This window comes from Gekko japonicus, unplaced genomic scaffold (assembly GCF_001447785.1).
Source record: "Gekko japonicus isolate JY-2015 unplaced genomic scaffold, Gekko_japonicus_V1.1 scaffold903, whole genome shotgun sequence".
Taxonomy (NCBI): Eukaryota; Metazoa; Chordata; class Lepidosauria; order Squamata; family Gekkonidae; genus Gekko; species Gekko japonicus.
Window position 1 is genome coordinate 36,046 of NW_015174300.1, and position 15,648 is coordinate 51,693.

The window sequence follows — 15,648 nt, forward strand, 5'->3', positions numbered from 1 at the left end:
CTTAGAGGAGTTTCGGTAACAACCTCCCGAGGCAGACTGTTACACTGCTCAACCACTCTTACAGTTAGGAAGTTTCTCCTGATATTTAGCCAGTAACGACTCCCTTGTAATTTCCACACATTAGATCTAATCTTGCAATCCGGAGCAAGAGAGAATAGATCTGCTCCATCTTCTACATGACCGTCCTTCATATACTTGAAGACTGCAATCATGTCCCCTCTAAGCCTTCTCTTTCCCAGGCTAAACATACCCAACTCTTTCAGTCTTTCCTCATAAGACTTGGATTCCAACTCTCTCACCATCCTGGTTGCCCTCTTCTGGACACGCTCAAGCTTATCAACATCCTTCCTAAAATGTGGTGCCCAAAACTGGACACAGTACTCCAGGTGAGGCCTGACCATAGCAGAATAGAGCAAACTACCACCTCCCTTGATCTGGACACAATGCTTCTGTTAATGCATCCTAAGATTGCATTAGCTTTCTTCACAGCCACATCACACTGCAGGTTAATGTTTCGCTTATGATCAACCAGAACACCTAGATCCTATTCACATGTGCTGCTGTCAAGCCCTCCCATTCTATATCTATGCTTTTGATTTTTTGTACCTAAGTGTAGGACTTTGCATTTATCTCTATTGAAATTCATTTTATTGGTCTCAGCCCACTGTTCCAGCCTATCTAGATCATTTTGAATCCTGACTCTGTCTTCTTCAGAATTAGCAATCCCACCTAACTTCGTGTCATCTGCAAATTTGATAAGCATCCCCTCTATGTCTTCCTCCTGTCATTTATAAAAACATTGAACAACACCGGGCCTAGGACCAAGCCCTGCGGCACGCAGAGCCATTTACAAGCACTCGTTGGGTACGATTTTTCAACCAACCATGAATCCATCCAACGGTTGCACCATCCAGCCCACACTTAACCAGTTTTTCCTCAAGGATATTATGAGAAACCTCGTAGAATGCTTTACTAAAATCTAGATACACTATATCCACAGTATTGCCAGAGTCAACCATTTTGGTAATTCTGTCAAAAAAGGAGATAAGGTTGGTCTGGCATGATAAACCCATGCTGGCTACTACCAATTAACTCATTCCGTTCAAGGTGCTCACAGACAGAGCGTTTAATAATCTGCTCTAGAATTTTCCCAGGTATTAATGTCAGACTGACAGGCCTGTAATTTCCCGGGTCTGTCTTTTTTCCCTTCTTGAAGATAGGGACAACATTTGGTCTTTTCCAATCTTCCGGCACAACACCAGTACTCCAGGACATCTCAAAGATTAGAGCCAGAGGCTCTGAAATAACATCTGCAATTTCTTTTAGCACCCTGGGATGCAAACCATCTGGCCCTGGAGATTTGAAAGTATTCAAGGCAGCTAGATGCTCTCTAACCATTTACTTACTTACGCAGTTTGCATTCCCGGGGAGTAATATTAGATTTTATTTAGACAAGCTTTTAGCCAACAGGAATCAAAAAATTACTTTAAAGGTGGCAACATTCACTGTGAAGGCCATAAGATATTGTCAACAATTTTTAGATGGAAATGTCTTGTTTAATTTTATGCTTAAGATTTTAAAAGGGGTGTTCGGCTGAATTGTATATCCCATTTGTTTTAATGGCTTTGGTGGTTATTTATGGGTCTTTCACTGTATTAAACATTTGACTGACATCTCTACTTGAATACCAGTATTGATATTTCACTGGTATTCAGGTCAGTATTTGGGAAACCAAATGTATTCTGCTCTATGGGGACCGTCCCTATAGGGTGTAATGGAGAATTTCACTCACTGATCTGTGCCACTTCGCGACTCAGTGAGTGAAGGGAAGGTATTTTAACTTTAAATACCTTCCTTTCCTTTCGGGCTCATGCCACCTCCATGACATGACTCCCCAGCGAAGGGAAGTTATTTAAAGTTTAAATACCTACCCTTCCCTGTGGAGTCACGCAGCAGGGGCTACAGGACTCCACTAGTAGCCAAGCCCGAATAAAAGCCAAATAATATGGACTTTTATTCGGGGGCAGCTACTTTGGTATCTCAATACAGATTTCTGATCTGTATGGGGATGGTCCCCAAGTGCAAACCCCTACTGTCAACAAAAATTGTTAATGTCAAGTCACAACTGACTTATGGTAACCCCATAGGAGAGATGTTCAGAGGTAGTTTGTTACTCCCTGCGTCACATAGCAATCCTGATATTCCTTGGTACCCTCCCATCCAAATACTAACCACGGCTGACCCTGCTTAGCTTCCAGTATATGATGATATCCAACTGTCCTCAGTTATCCAGGTCAGGGTGACTATCTAGTAGGCTCAGCTTTCTCCCTTCCTCTTTGGGTGTCAGAGCCTTGCTGTAATGGAATAATTGGGGCAGAAGGTGCAAAAGTGTTAGTACTATAGAGGAGGGAAGCACAGAGTAGACAGCTTCCTCTAAATGATCTGAAAGGCTACCATAAAGATACAAGAAATAACAATGTTATAACTTGAATTATTAAAATTATTGGCTTTTATATTTAATTTCTCTTATTTTTAATTGTATGCAAGATTTTAAAAACCTGACAATTCTTTTTCTTTTCATCATTGACAGCTAGAAGCCACCTACGTGTGCCTTGAACTACCATGACATCATGGCAAGATTTCGCAGGAGAACGTGCATTATTCTGTTGCTTTTTATTTTATTTATTTGCTCCATAATGATGGCTTTAAAAACTCTGAGACCCGAAAGAGCTGGATTTGGAGATCCATTTGGTCTGGGCCTTCTACCAGATTTTCAGCAACGAACCACACATGTTAAAAAAAAGTTCAGTGTGCAGAGTGGGGCCAAGGAAGATAGCTTCACACACACCAAAATTTTGCACAGTTTGAGAATGAATTTGAAAACTCCTATGGTTCCAATAGGAAAACTGGAACAGGACCTTCCTTCTCCTAATTATGATTTCCATGTGTTCTACTATAGTTGGTTTGGGAATCCACAGTTTGATGGAAAATATATTCACTGGAATCATCCATTGCTGACACACTGGGATCCCAAAATTGCAAGTGGCTATCCAAAAGGAAGACACAGTCCTCCAGAAGACATTGGATCAAGCTTCTATCCAGAACTTGGGCCTTATAGCTCCAAAGACCCTTCAGTCATAGAATCTCACATGAAACAGATAAGCTCAGCTTCCATTGGTAAACAGGCATTTTGTTTTATTACTGGCATGACATTAATTTATTAGATTTCAGACATTTCATGAAGCCTGGGAATAGGAGTTTTGTGGAACTGACATAAGTGGAGTGGACACAGAAAGGAAGTGTTTGAGCCTGGGGTTAGAATAAAAGAGATGGTGAGGATCCAGGGGAAGTGAAGGGACTGGCTTTTCATATTGTTAGAATTTACTTGCCAAAACTGTCACATCACTAATCATGCTCTAAGTTGGAAAAATGAAGATGCTACAAAAAAAACCCACAGAGGGATGATTGGCTTATTCATCCCCAGCTCTGGTAACCAGCTAAATACCTGGCATTGTGCTGCCCAGGCAGAAAAGGTTGCCTTCTAGAATGAGAATATGAAAGTCTCTAAGTCTCCCTTTGCAACTGTGACATGTCCTGAAACAATTAATTATTGTATGGCAGCGGGTGTAGTATTGCCAGGAGATCTGAAGATTGTCTGGCAGTCTGAAACTCTAGCTCTTTTTGTTGTTAGCTAGGTTTATTTTTTGGGGCTTAGAGAACTGTGACTGACCCAAGGTCACTCAGCTGGCTTCAAATAGAGGGGTGGGGAATTGAATCTGGTTCTCCATATTAGAGTCTGCCACTCTTAACCACTACATCAAACTGGCTCTTGTAAGCAAATAGGTACATTAAGCAATTGTGTAGAGAATGCATCAGTTCGCAGACTTGTTTCCAAAAGCCAATAAAGCTAACAAATACATTACATAAGAACCAGTGAACACTTTTGCAGTGCTGGAACAGAAATTGCCTTTTTGCTGAGGTAGGTACTTAATTGTTAGTTTACTATTGATTAAACATGTGCTTTATTTATTAGGAGTATTGGCTCTTTCTTGGTATCCACCTGGTATGAATGATGAGAATGGAGAACCTGCTGATGGCCTGGTGCTTACTATTTTGGATACTGCACACAAGTACAAACTAAAGGTATGGCAGTTGACCTTAGATTTTTTTTTTGGGGGGGGGAACTATAGACAATATTTGTTTTGTTTTATGGTATGTAGATTTTATTTTATGTAGTTTTATTTCACCTGAGGGTTGGATCTTACAGTTCCATTCTGCTTCCAAGCAGAGCCTCTGTCCAATGGAAGGAACCTTACCAAAGCTTCTTAGGTAGCAGAAGGGAGCTGTAGGCCACAACACTGTATGATATCACTGGTACAAAGACCACCATATTTTTAATATTTTATAAGACCTGACATATAAGTTGTTTGTTTAGCAGCACTGTATGTACCATTGTACCTGACGAGTAATACATTGCCTGACAAATAGTACAGAGTGACTGAACAGTGCCCTGCTAGGCATACAACACCACCAGTTTTTGACTAAGTATATTACATAGTTGGTATATAGCTTCTTCTGCTATTTTGGCTCTTATCGGCCTTAAAGATCCGTAAGACTCTGCACAAAGGAGAACAATGGTTCATCCATACAGGCCATATAATTGTTCTCAAGCAATGCGGCTGCACATAGCAAGAATAAGCAATAATCATTTGTAACATAGCTGCTGACCCTTAACACATCTTTATTGTGGCTGTTTTAAATTCTCAAGATGAGGATCCACCACTGAATCAACATGTGCCATTTTCAAACAGTGAAGACAAATAAAGAGGTACTCTTGGTCGCACACAACTCTAACTCTTTTCTTCAAAGCTTTCTGGAAATACTGTAAAGCTTTCCTTTTCAAACTGCCATTCAACCGTTACAGCTAAGTAGATGAGAAGTAATTTTAATTTAATTCAGCTTTTTGGTGTTTTATTAACTCTGTGAGCTTTCCCAAGGCCTAACTGAACTGAGTGAATATAATTTACAGTAAAATAAAATATATGAACCTTGTTAAAGTAGCTATAAATGGCTAGGAATAACCTAGTCTTTGTAGCCTTGACAACCTGTTTCCTGAATTTACTTAGGAAAAACAACCTTAAAATCTCTGAAATTTTCTCAGGCTTCAGTGGAGCCTCCATCAAGGGAGTTCCAAGATGCAGATGCTGTCTTCTAGGAAACATGTCTTCATAATCTGTATCTGATACACAGATACTATCACAAAGTTTTCTTTAAGGCATCATAGAGATTGTAGCACAAGAGGAAGAACTAGTTACCACTTTTCCTGGTGTTCATCTTCTCCAGTAGTTAAAATATATTTCAGGATACAGCAGTTCACTTAGGTCCTGAGAAGAGCCCGGTTGTTAGACTGATGGTTTTCTATTTCCTTTTGCAGAGGCTAATACTTGTAGAAGGGAGAAGAGGTACTTTGGAGGAAATATTTTCATTTCAGGATGGAGAGAAAAAAATCTGACAATAGTATTCTAGATTTGTTGCAGAGGAACTGCTAGATCATCCTTGCAAACAACTACTTGGTGATCATTCCCTTACTGACTGACCCATGCTGTACCTCTCTCTCCCTTGCTTGACTTTAAAAGGGCTAGTAAGGATGAGAGACAGAATGAAGACAGAGCAGCCATAGCATTGCAGTCTGACTAGCAGATGCAGCAGAGATGTCAACAGGGGGAAAAACAGAGGCACGGTAGGAGGGTAGTCACTGTAGCAGCAGTGGTAGGTAAAGAACAGAAAGCTTTGGTTACAGACCTAAAGAATGAGATGGGAGTTCAGAAGTGAGCATCACCATGGTCAGGCGTTCTTTGTCTACAAGATACACAAGAAAAAGCTATAATAGCTTCTTGTACTAAGTCAAACTTTGTGTATTCCCACTTGCAAGAGACATTGTCCAACCAATTTTGGGCACTGGGCATTGCACAAAAGCTTGTGCAAGCAGAACAGCACTAATGTGGTCTGTGTTTCAGCTTGCACACTGCTGGATCCAAGCCACTGTTACTAAATCATTTATCACATACATTTGTTAGTCATGTATAGCACATCAGTGGCCAAAACATAGAAAACAAAATCTTCTCAATTTTTTTTAAAAAGCTTCTCTGCGTGATCACTGCCTTTTGTATTGCCGTAGAAGAACAGACAGTTGGCTCAATAAAAATAATTATTTTTGAACCATGTGATATATATATTTCTTGTTTTGTGTTAAAATTAGTTTACCTTTTTATTTTAAAATACAGAAATTATAATGGGCTTTATCCTACTGCTGCCATCAGCTGAGTGCAGAGCATTCCTCCAGAAGAAGAGTCTCTGCATGATAATTTTCTTTTCTCCAGAGGATGTTCCACCCATAGTTGAGTTGGAGTAGTAGGATACAACACATTGCTCCAGTTTATTAGGTTATTATTATACTTTGAGGCATAAACTTGACTTGCAGTTGTACTAATTAAAATTTGTCTCTATGGTACTTTCTATATGCAGTTAGTATTAATCATACTAATTTGCATTTTGCCTTTGCATATTGTTGTTATATGGAGGAGTTCGTTACTTTTGTGGCTTTATGTTTTCTTCTTGTTTTGTAATCAGCTATAATAGAATATTCTGCCAGAATTTCACATGGAGTCTTCTTCATCCTTATTGTGTATTCACTTCACTTTGTCTCTCCATGTAGCTGCTTACTAAGGATTAATTACTTCTCTTATAAGTATGTCAAGCATAATTCTCCCATTGTGAGACTTACTTGGTAGGTTTTTATCTTACTTGTGCACTTTAGGTTTTTTAAGCAAACGAAACAGCAGCTGAAACAAATACAGTTGTGAATGTTTGTACAGATTTTCCATTTCACCCTTGAATTCAGGGTTCTCCAACATGCCTGTGGGCACCCTGGCACCCACTAGTACGCCCCCTAGCACTCATCAAGTTTTTCAGAAAGTGGATGGGGCCTTTGTAAGGCAGGACTTGTTATTGGCCTCACTTATTCAAATGAAAGCATGGCTGCAGTAGCAGTTGGAGGATCAGGAGGACTAGTAAGCATCCATGCTTGTGATTCCATTCCCCTTTTTGGCTTTTCTTCATTCTATCCCCTCTTCTTTTTCTCCCTGGCTTTCCTTTGTTTCATTTTATTTCCTTTCTGCAATTCTTTTGCAACGTGAGGTGGGGGAGGTATTATGTTTTGCAGAGCTTCCTGTGGCAGCCATTTTGGGGTGGCACTCACCACCCTCTCTCAAAACACCAAAGGTCAAAAAGACAGGGTCAAAAAGATAGGAGGCCCCCTGTTCTAATTTCACAGCATTAAGAAAAAAGGCTTCCATAGACTGTTTCACCAAAGCAAGTAGAAATTTGATTCTGCTGATTAAGATCTAGGGTTGTCTGGTTGTCACCGCTAACCGTCAGGAGATTCAACAGGGCAGGGCCTTAGAAACATCTTCAAAATATTGTATATATCTACAGTATAATTTTTTTTTCAGTGTTCCCCAGCAACTTCTGCTCTTCATGAGTGCCAAATAACAATGCTTTTACCATATATTATTCCTTCTAGGCAGGTAGATCTTCTGCTGAAAACTAAACAGAGAAACTTGCCATACAGCCTTTGTCCTACCTCCTAGCATTGGTGGAGTACAAATTAAACATATCTCTCCCCCCCCCCCCCCAAAAAAAAGCTTTATATTACAGAGTTTATCTTTAAGCTAAAGCAGGGGTGTTGCACTCATTTGTTATGAGGGCCAGATCTGATATAAATGAAGCCTTGTTAGGCCGGGCCATGTGTGCCATAAGATGTAATGCCAGGTTGTGAAGATATAAACTTTATAAAGGACACAGACAAACATAATTAAAGATTTTTTAAACTTTAAATAAAACTTGCTTAAAACACTAGCACTTTTGCAATATTTTGTCTATTTAACTGTCCCTGATAACTGACACCTCTTGCTTTGAATTATTGCATCAAAATGTCTGTGTTGTAGCAATCCTGAGTATGCTGTTCAGATGTGTATCTGTAAGCTGCAAACCTACATTTGATTTATTGACATTCATTACAGAAATCTAGGACCCAGGGGAAAACATGAAATGGCTGGGCATTGCGAGCTTTTGTACATAAGTTGCTTCATGTGCTGGTCAAGAACATGAGAAAGCATCCTGACGCAGACTGAGGGCTATGTATCTGTCTACAAAACTTCTTCCCCAGAGAAATAATTGCAACTTCCTACAGAGGAAATGTATGGGGTGAAGTTGATCTGGACACACACTGTCAGCCTAATCCACCTCACTGGCTTTTTATTCTTCCTCTAAAATAGTTCACATTGCTTTCCTATTGAGAAAGACTGGATCATGAGGGCATGAATACAGTGAAAAGGAGCAGGGAATCCAGTTGCACCCCGGAGAGCCCTGGCATAAGGAGCCCAACAAAACACACACACACAGAGTAGCAAAGCATACAAAATCTCATACCCTGAACAAAACCTTGTTGGTCTTCAAGGTGCTTGGTATTTTCCCCCTGCAATTGAGGCAGCCCAGCAAAGCAAGCTTTCCCTCCCTTCATGGAGGAGCCTCAGCCAGTGGAAGGAAAGAAAGATTTCCCTTTGTCTCCTGTATACAATCGAGGCATCCTGGCCAGGGAGCTCTGGCTCGTTCCCTCCCTCACCCCGAGGAGGAGGAGGAGGAGGAGGGGAAGAAACCTCAGCCAGTGCTTTACCAGTCTCTCTCAATTACACAAGGGAGGATTGTCTATCTGTCTCTCCTGTGCAATTGAGAGAGTCTGGTAAAGCAAGCTGTAATGTAGCAGCAGCAGCAGAACTGGAGGAGGAAGCAAGAAGCAAGAAACAGACAGGTCTTTGTGGGCTGGATTTGAAGCCCTTCGAGGGCCTGATCTGGCCTATGGGCCACATGTTTGACACCCCTGAACTAAAGTGTTTAAGGTTGGGTCACAAATTTAATTTTACCAGAATCCAACCCTCTGTTCTTAAGATGTTTGCTTTTAGGATGATTACTGCCATTGCATTTATTGGTAGCAGCAGGTGTTTTGGATCTGCATTATCACAGTTTGCATAGGAGATAGGAACATACTTGTTTCCTCCAAACAGTTGCTATTTGTAGATGAGCTAAGGGATGGTATAATTTGGCTTTCCACACCAGTAAAGGCTGATATCAAGGTTTCATGTTGGTCTGAGAAGGAAGCAGGTTTTTGGAAGGAGCTGCTTTAGGAAATATTACAACATTTTTCTGTGACTTGTGCATGTGGAGGCAGGTAAAAGGTACACATGTAGTATATGGCAGAGGGTAAGATGTGGAAGACAAAAAACATTGTTTTAAGTGGAACTTCCAAAATTATTTTTACCTAGAACTGTAATGTTGAGTCAGATAATTGGTTAGTATAGTTGCCTAAAAACTTTTGGAAGTACCCTACTTAATTAGGAAGCAGGTTTTAACCTGTGTTGTGATTTTGAATAAACTACTTACTGCAGATGAAAAGTGCCATTTTAGAAAAAACCTTTCCCTTTTACAGAGGAGAGAACATGTCTTCTGGTGCATTGTCTAAAAAGAAATATGCTTTTTCTTCTGAATTAATTGTATTTGCTAATATACAAATTAATTTAGAACTCATTAATCAGCTAGAATCAGCTAGAATGCAGACGATTAATTAACTAATTTCTTTAATTAAGTTTTTACCTCTTCTTTATTTCCAGTTCCTATAGATTATACCTCCCTTCCTAATTCCTTTGTGAGTTAGAAAGTGAAAAGTGAGGTGTTACTACTGTTAAACAGTGGGTACTTCCCCATTCTTAATAAACTGAACATTTTAGAATTTGGGGTCTGTCCTGCTCAGCAACAAGAAGATAGTTTTGGTAGAAACCAAAAATTTCCCCAGAGTGTTAATTAGGGTTGCCAGCAGGCCTGTGGAAAGTGTCTTATCCCATTTATTAGAGGGTTAATGTGTGGATATGAGAAACTGAAGCTTTCTGTAGCATGGAGGTGAGTAACACCACTTGGTAAATAACATCCCATTAAACTTCTATCGAAGGGACAATTTTTTCTCTCCACATATGTTGGCAACCTTAGTGTTAATGTAGTATAATGGTTACAATGTTGTACTAGGACTGGAGTTCTTGGTATCTTGGTTTAACCCACTGTTTCTTGTTTTAACACACTTTACCAGTTCTCAAAGCAATTGTGTTTCTGTGAGCAAAGGCTAACTTAATGACCTTGGCAGTGGTGCTACAGCCTCCCAGATTCTACCTGAGGCTTTGTTGCTAATTGTCCTTACATGTCCAAAAGAGAAGACGGCAGACACAGTGGATGAAGAAAGGCAAAAGGTAGTGATTCTTTCTCAGTAGACTTTCCAGCTGCATATTTTCTTGTCACTTTTTTGCCAAACTGTAGTGGGTAAGAGTAATGCACCCATGTTTACATTTGCAGTTTTGTGTACAATTAAAACATGAAATGCTGTAGTTGTACACTTCATCAAGCCACAAAAAGGCATCCACACAAAGAGATCTGAAGCAAACTCTGGCTGCGTTGGTTTTACACTGGAAGAAATTTCCATGGTTACTGTACAGAACAACCCCCTCCCCTTGTAGCTGGAAACTCCTACTTGGTTATTTAGTCTAGTGCTGTTACATTCCATGCTTATTTTTGTTACCCAAAAGAGGGGGGGAAATAGGTTGTACTGACCTCAGCTTATGTGCCACTCAGTTGGTAGTGTTTGTCACTTTTTAAAACTACCTGTCCAAAATTTTCACCTTGCAGGTCACTTTCCATATTGAGCCATACAAAGACAGAGATGATCGCAGTATGTACAACAATGTCAAGTACATCATAGACAAGTAAGTGTTTTCTGAAAAAAGATTTCAACATGTCTTATGGTCTTTATGCAAACTTTTAATGTGTCTCATGCCATTATCAGTTAAGCTTGCAACTCTCAAATGGCTACATTTCCTATTGATATGGCCTGGTGTATTTTGATTGGATTTAGTCTTAAGATATTGTATATGTTTGCTAATTATCTGATGCTAAAGATGAAATCATGTTTGATTTGAAATATAACGGGATTTTGAATATCAGCGTATGCAGAAAAACTATTCAGTATAGAAGTTGGGGGGGTTGTTTTGTTTTTGAGGTATCATAAAACTATTGCTTACTATGTTTTTTGTTTGTTTGGTTTATAGATATGGAGATCATCCAGGTTTCTATAGACATAAAGTTAGTACAGGTAGAACCTATCCCATGTTTTATGTTTATGATTCTTACATCACAATCCCCGAAATGTGGGCAAATCTGCTCACGGTATCAGGATCCCAGAGTATACGCAATACACCATATGATAGTTTATTCATTGCCCTTCTTGTGGAAGAAAAACATAAGCATGAAATCCTCAGAAGTGGCTTTGATGGAATTTATACATACTTTGCAACAAATGGCTTTTCTTATGGCTCAAGTCATCATAACTGGCCCAGTCTGAAAGCCTTTTGTGACAAGAACAATCTAATGTTTATTCCAAGCGTGGGTCCAGGTTATATAGATACCAGCATCCGACCATGGAACAACCACAACACACGGAACCGTGTCAATGGGAAATACTATGAGACCGCATTCAGCGCTGCACTTCTAGTACGACCTGAAGTAATTTCCATCACCTCTTTTAATGAGTGGCATGAAGGAACTCAGATTGAAAAAGCCGTTCCAAAGAAAACTGGAAAGACTGTTTACCTAGACTATCAACCACATAAACCAAATATTTATCTGGAGCTCACTCGCAAGTGGTCTGAAAAATACAGCCAGGAAAAAGAGCAGTGGCTTACATGAGGTACTGCTCTTTTTGTTTCTTAATGGGTTCAGCTCCATAAGGAACCCTTCACACTGTGTCACATATATTATTAAAGTTTTAATTTGTTCACTATTCTGTACCTTCATTAGAGAATTTTTACTTTAAGGAGTAAAGGTAACAATGCCAAGCAATACTAGCTCCTTGGATTCTTACGCAGCATATTGAGAATATCTTTGAAGTGCTGAATATTAATATTCTCTATCGTATGAGTTCTCTGTCTAGGATATTTTATTGTTAATTCAAGGAGAGTGATATGGAACTTGGGCTGTAATCCAAACAGCTACACAGATCTGAAAGCAACTGGAGTTCTGCTTTTCCCCATTTCGGGGGGGGGGGGGAATAAAAAACTGAATGCCCCAAGAAGGTTCCTCCAAAAAGTAAGCAGACTTCAGAAGCAGCAGCTTCTATTGTGGCATGTGAGCTTGGAAACAAAGGAAAACCCATTATTATGCATGTGAGCCCTTCAGTTCTTTAGGTCAGGGCCTTCAAGCAACTGTGATCAACTGTCTACATCTGTAATTTCTTAAAGATTAATGTGTATGTGGTGCATGAAACAGTGTTTGGTAAACTGCAGATTCTCTTAAGACTTCCTGTGCAAACATCATTGAAACGACTGGAAACTGTACAAGACCAGTCTTTTTTCGGCCCAAAGTACATATATTATATTCTTTCTAGAAGCTGAAAAGTTTTTCTTTATAGTTGCTTTATCTTATGGTAGAAAAGATGAGTGATGTGAAATTCTTAATACTTTGCTATGAAAGAAGGCGAGGACGGCAAAGGATGAGATGGTTAGACAGTGTCATAGATGCAATGAACATGAAATTGAGCAAACTTCAGAGGACGGCGGAAGACAGGAAGGCCTGGCGTGATCTGGTCCATGGGGTCATGAAGAGTCGGACTCGACTGTGTGACTGAACAACAACAAATTAATGAAGTAAGAAATATTTAGTATCCTGTTAAAATGTTCACCTTACAACCAGCTTGTTATGTAAGCAATATTATTGTGAGCAAGAATGGAGCTTTGGGACTGTGTGAAATTATCACAAAATGGAAAACAATATCTAAGGATGGAAATAATCTTAAAAGAAGAAAAAATTCTTTGCATTTTTAAAAAAGACTGCTTAATAAGATTTTACTTTTTCTTTTAGAAAAAAATATTATTTTGGAACAATGTGTATTGCCTGCCATGAGAGAACTGCAGAGGTTAAAAAAAATAAGGTAGAAGTGTCTTTCCTCCTGTTCATTCCCATCTGAAAAGGAAATGCTAAATAGAGGGACTGGGATATGCATGTGCACAAGATAGGATTGCCACCCTCCAGGTGGGGCCTGGATATCTCCCGCTTTTACAACTGATCTTCAGCTGACAGAGATCACTTCCCTTGGAGAAAATGGCTGCTTTGAAGGGTGGGATGGTATCGTACCATGCTGAGGCCCCTCACCACCCCAAACCCCACCCTCTCCTGGATCCATCCCCAAAGTCTCCCCAAAGTTATTTTCCATCCCAGAGCTGGCAATCCTAGCACAAGACAAAGGTATTTTCCCACCCAGAGCTGGCAATCCTATCACAAGACAGAAGCAACCAAAATTATGTCCTGGTGATAAAAGGCAAAAAAAAAGTTGATCTGACTGTGTGTGTGCTCAAAGTACAGTCTCTTCTCACAGGGCTCAGAGTGTGTTGAGAGTGGTTTATATGAAAGCACTTCATGTTCAGATCTTATTTGTTCATTTTATTTCTTCAGTGTATATTCTGTCTTATGTCAAAAGTTTTTAGTGTGGTTTATACTAAAATAACTTTATAAGAACCCAGTTAATTGGCAACAAAATCTTTCTTCATGTGATGTTCTTAGACTTCTCCCTAGCATGTACATTTTTCTCATAGAGGGGACTTTTATATAGTGGTCCGTTCAAACATGCTATCCACCATGTGCATTTTGAAATGACAAAAACCTGTAAGAGGGCTGTACCGACAGCATATCTGTGCTTTGAATCCTTTGTCAGTAATAGGTAGCAAAACATGGTGGTCACAGTGAGTGCCTTATGAGGTCTAAAACTAAAAGTGCCTCTCTTCTGTGCTCTCTTGCCTCTTCTCCAAATCTAATACAGCAGAGCCAGTTTGGTGTAGTGGTTAAGTGCGTGGACTCTAATTTGGAAGAACTGGGTTTGATTCTCCACGCCTCCACTTGCAGCTGCTGGATGACCTTGGGCAAGCCATAGTTCTGTCAGAGTTGTTCTCTCAAGGACAATTCTCTCAGAGCTCTCTCAGCCCCACCTACCTCACAGGGTGTTGTTGTGGGGAGGGGAAGGGAAAAGAGTTTGTAAGCTGCTCTGAGACTCCGAGTGAAGGGTGGGGTGTAAATCCTATCACTTCTTAAGACTGATGTGGGGTGTATTTTGTGTGCTTGCTTTTGGAGTTTTGAAAAGTGTACTCTACTTCAAAGGTTAAAAGAAGATTTTTGTGTGTGGGGGGGGGAGGTTAGGGTTATGCTGTTTTATTTTGATGTATGTTGTGGCCATATGCTTGAACTGATTTGACTTCTTTGGGACTATATGGATATATCCTTGAAGTAAGCTGGAAAACTTGAATACCATCCCCTTGGATTCCTTCATACTTTAGTTTATATATGTTAGTTCCTGCATATTTACCATTCATTTTTCAGTCACTAAAAATGTTTTGAGAACTTATAAAATAAACTCCACACTGTCCAACTGCACTGAAAATATAAATATATTTTACATTATGTGATGTATTTTCTTTACAAAGCCTCTATATTTAGTCATTCTGCAGAAAGTGACTATTTTGAGGCTTTAAAAATTACTTGTAAGATTACCAAAGCCATTGGCCAGTTTTATTATTGAAAATGTTATCCCACTTCATCACTAAACCCAAGCAGCTTACAAATGTATAATTACTTTTTTTAAAAGAGCTTCAAAATAAGTTATAAATCATACTTTTAAAGTGTCCTATAATTGGACTGCAAATAGAACAGCCCAATAAAACTGCTCTGGAAAAGGCCCATCTAATCAAAAACACTTTTAAGTTATTTGTGGAAGGTAGCTACCACAGAGCCTCTAATCAACATTTCTGGAAGACTATTTACAAAAATAAGTCAACACCTGAGAAGAAAGATCCTTCCCTTCACTGAACATACTTATCAAGAAGAGGGTAGGACCAAAAGGGACTGTGTACCCAGCTATGAGTAGATCTTTCTAGGGACTCAAATATTTGAGTCACAGATTATAAATAACTTTACAGGTTAGCACTAGCCCTTGAACTGAGCCCAGAAACAAATGGGAAACCAATGTAGCTGTTTCAAAATAGGCACTACAAGTTGGAAACCCATAACGACTTGCAGGACTCACTTCATTTTCCCACATACCTCCTTCCCCATACAATGTCCTCTTTTTGCCTTCTGGCAGTCCCTGTTGCTTTCTTTCTCACCTTGCCATTCACCAATCATACTATCTATTTATCTGCCCCCCCCCATCTTTGGCTCTACTTATCATTTATAAGTCACCCCAATGGAGATCCAAAGCAGCTTACATCATTCTCCTCTTCCCTACTTTATCCTCACAACAACCCTGTGAGGTAGTTTAGGCTGAGAGAGAGTGACTGGCCCAAGATCATGCAGCAAGCTTCCAAGGCAGAGGGGGGAATTTGAATTTGAGTCTCCCAGATCCTGGTGTGACACTCTGACCACAATACCACCCTCTTTTCCTCCCCCGGCAGTGTCTCCCTAGGAAAAGTCTAGCCAAATTGTAAAGTTCATGTTGTACCAGGTCTGTTT

General features: G+C 39.8%; 1 protein-coding gene across 4 annotated transcripts in view; it reads left to right on the plus strand.

The window, feature by feature from the left end:
• Positions 1 to 12,016, plus strand: part of MANEA (mannosidase, endo-alpha) — a 20,374-nt gene extending 8,358 nt beyond the window's left edge. For 3 of the 4 annotated variants that reach the window (XM_015424103.1, XM_015424105.1, XM_015424104.1), the window contains exons 2-5: positions 2,591 to 3,177; positions 4,034 to 4,143; positions 10,786 to 10,862; positions 11,205 to 12,016. In XM_015424103.1, the coding sequence (XP_015279589.1) occupies positions 2,631 to 3,177; positions 4,034 to 4,143; positions 10,786 to 10,862; positions 11,205 to 11,841 (1,371 nt within the window). In that variant the 5' untranslated portion in view covers positions 2,591 to 2,630 and the 3' untranslated portion in view covers positions 11,842 to 12,016. The remainder of the gene's footprint in view (positions 1 to 2,590; positions 3,178 to 4,033; positions 4,144 to 10,785; positions 10,863 to 11,204) is intronic. The other variant, XM_015424106.1, reaches the window with a different exon arrangement.
• The last annotated feature ends 3,632 nt before the right edge of the window (positions 12,017 to 15,648 follow it).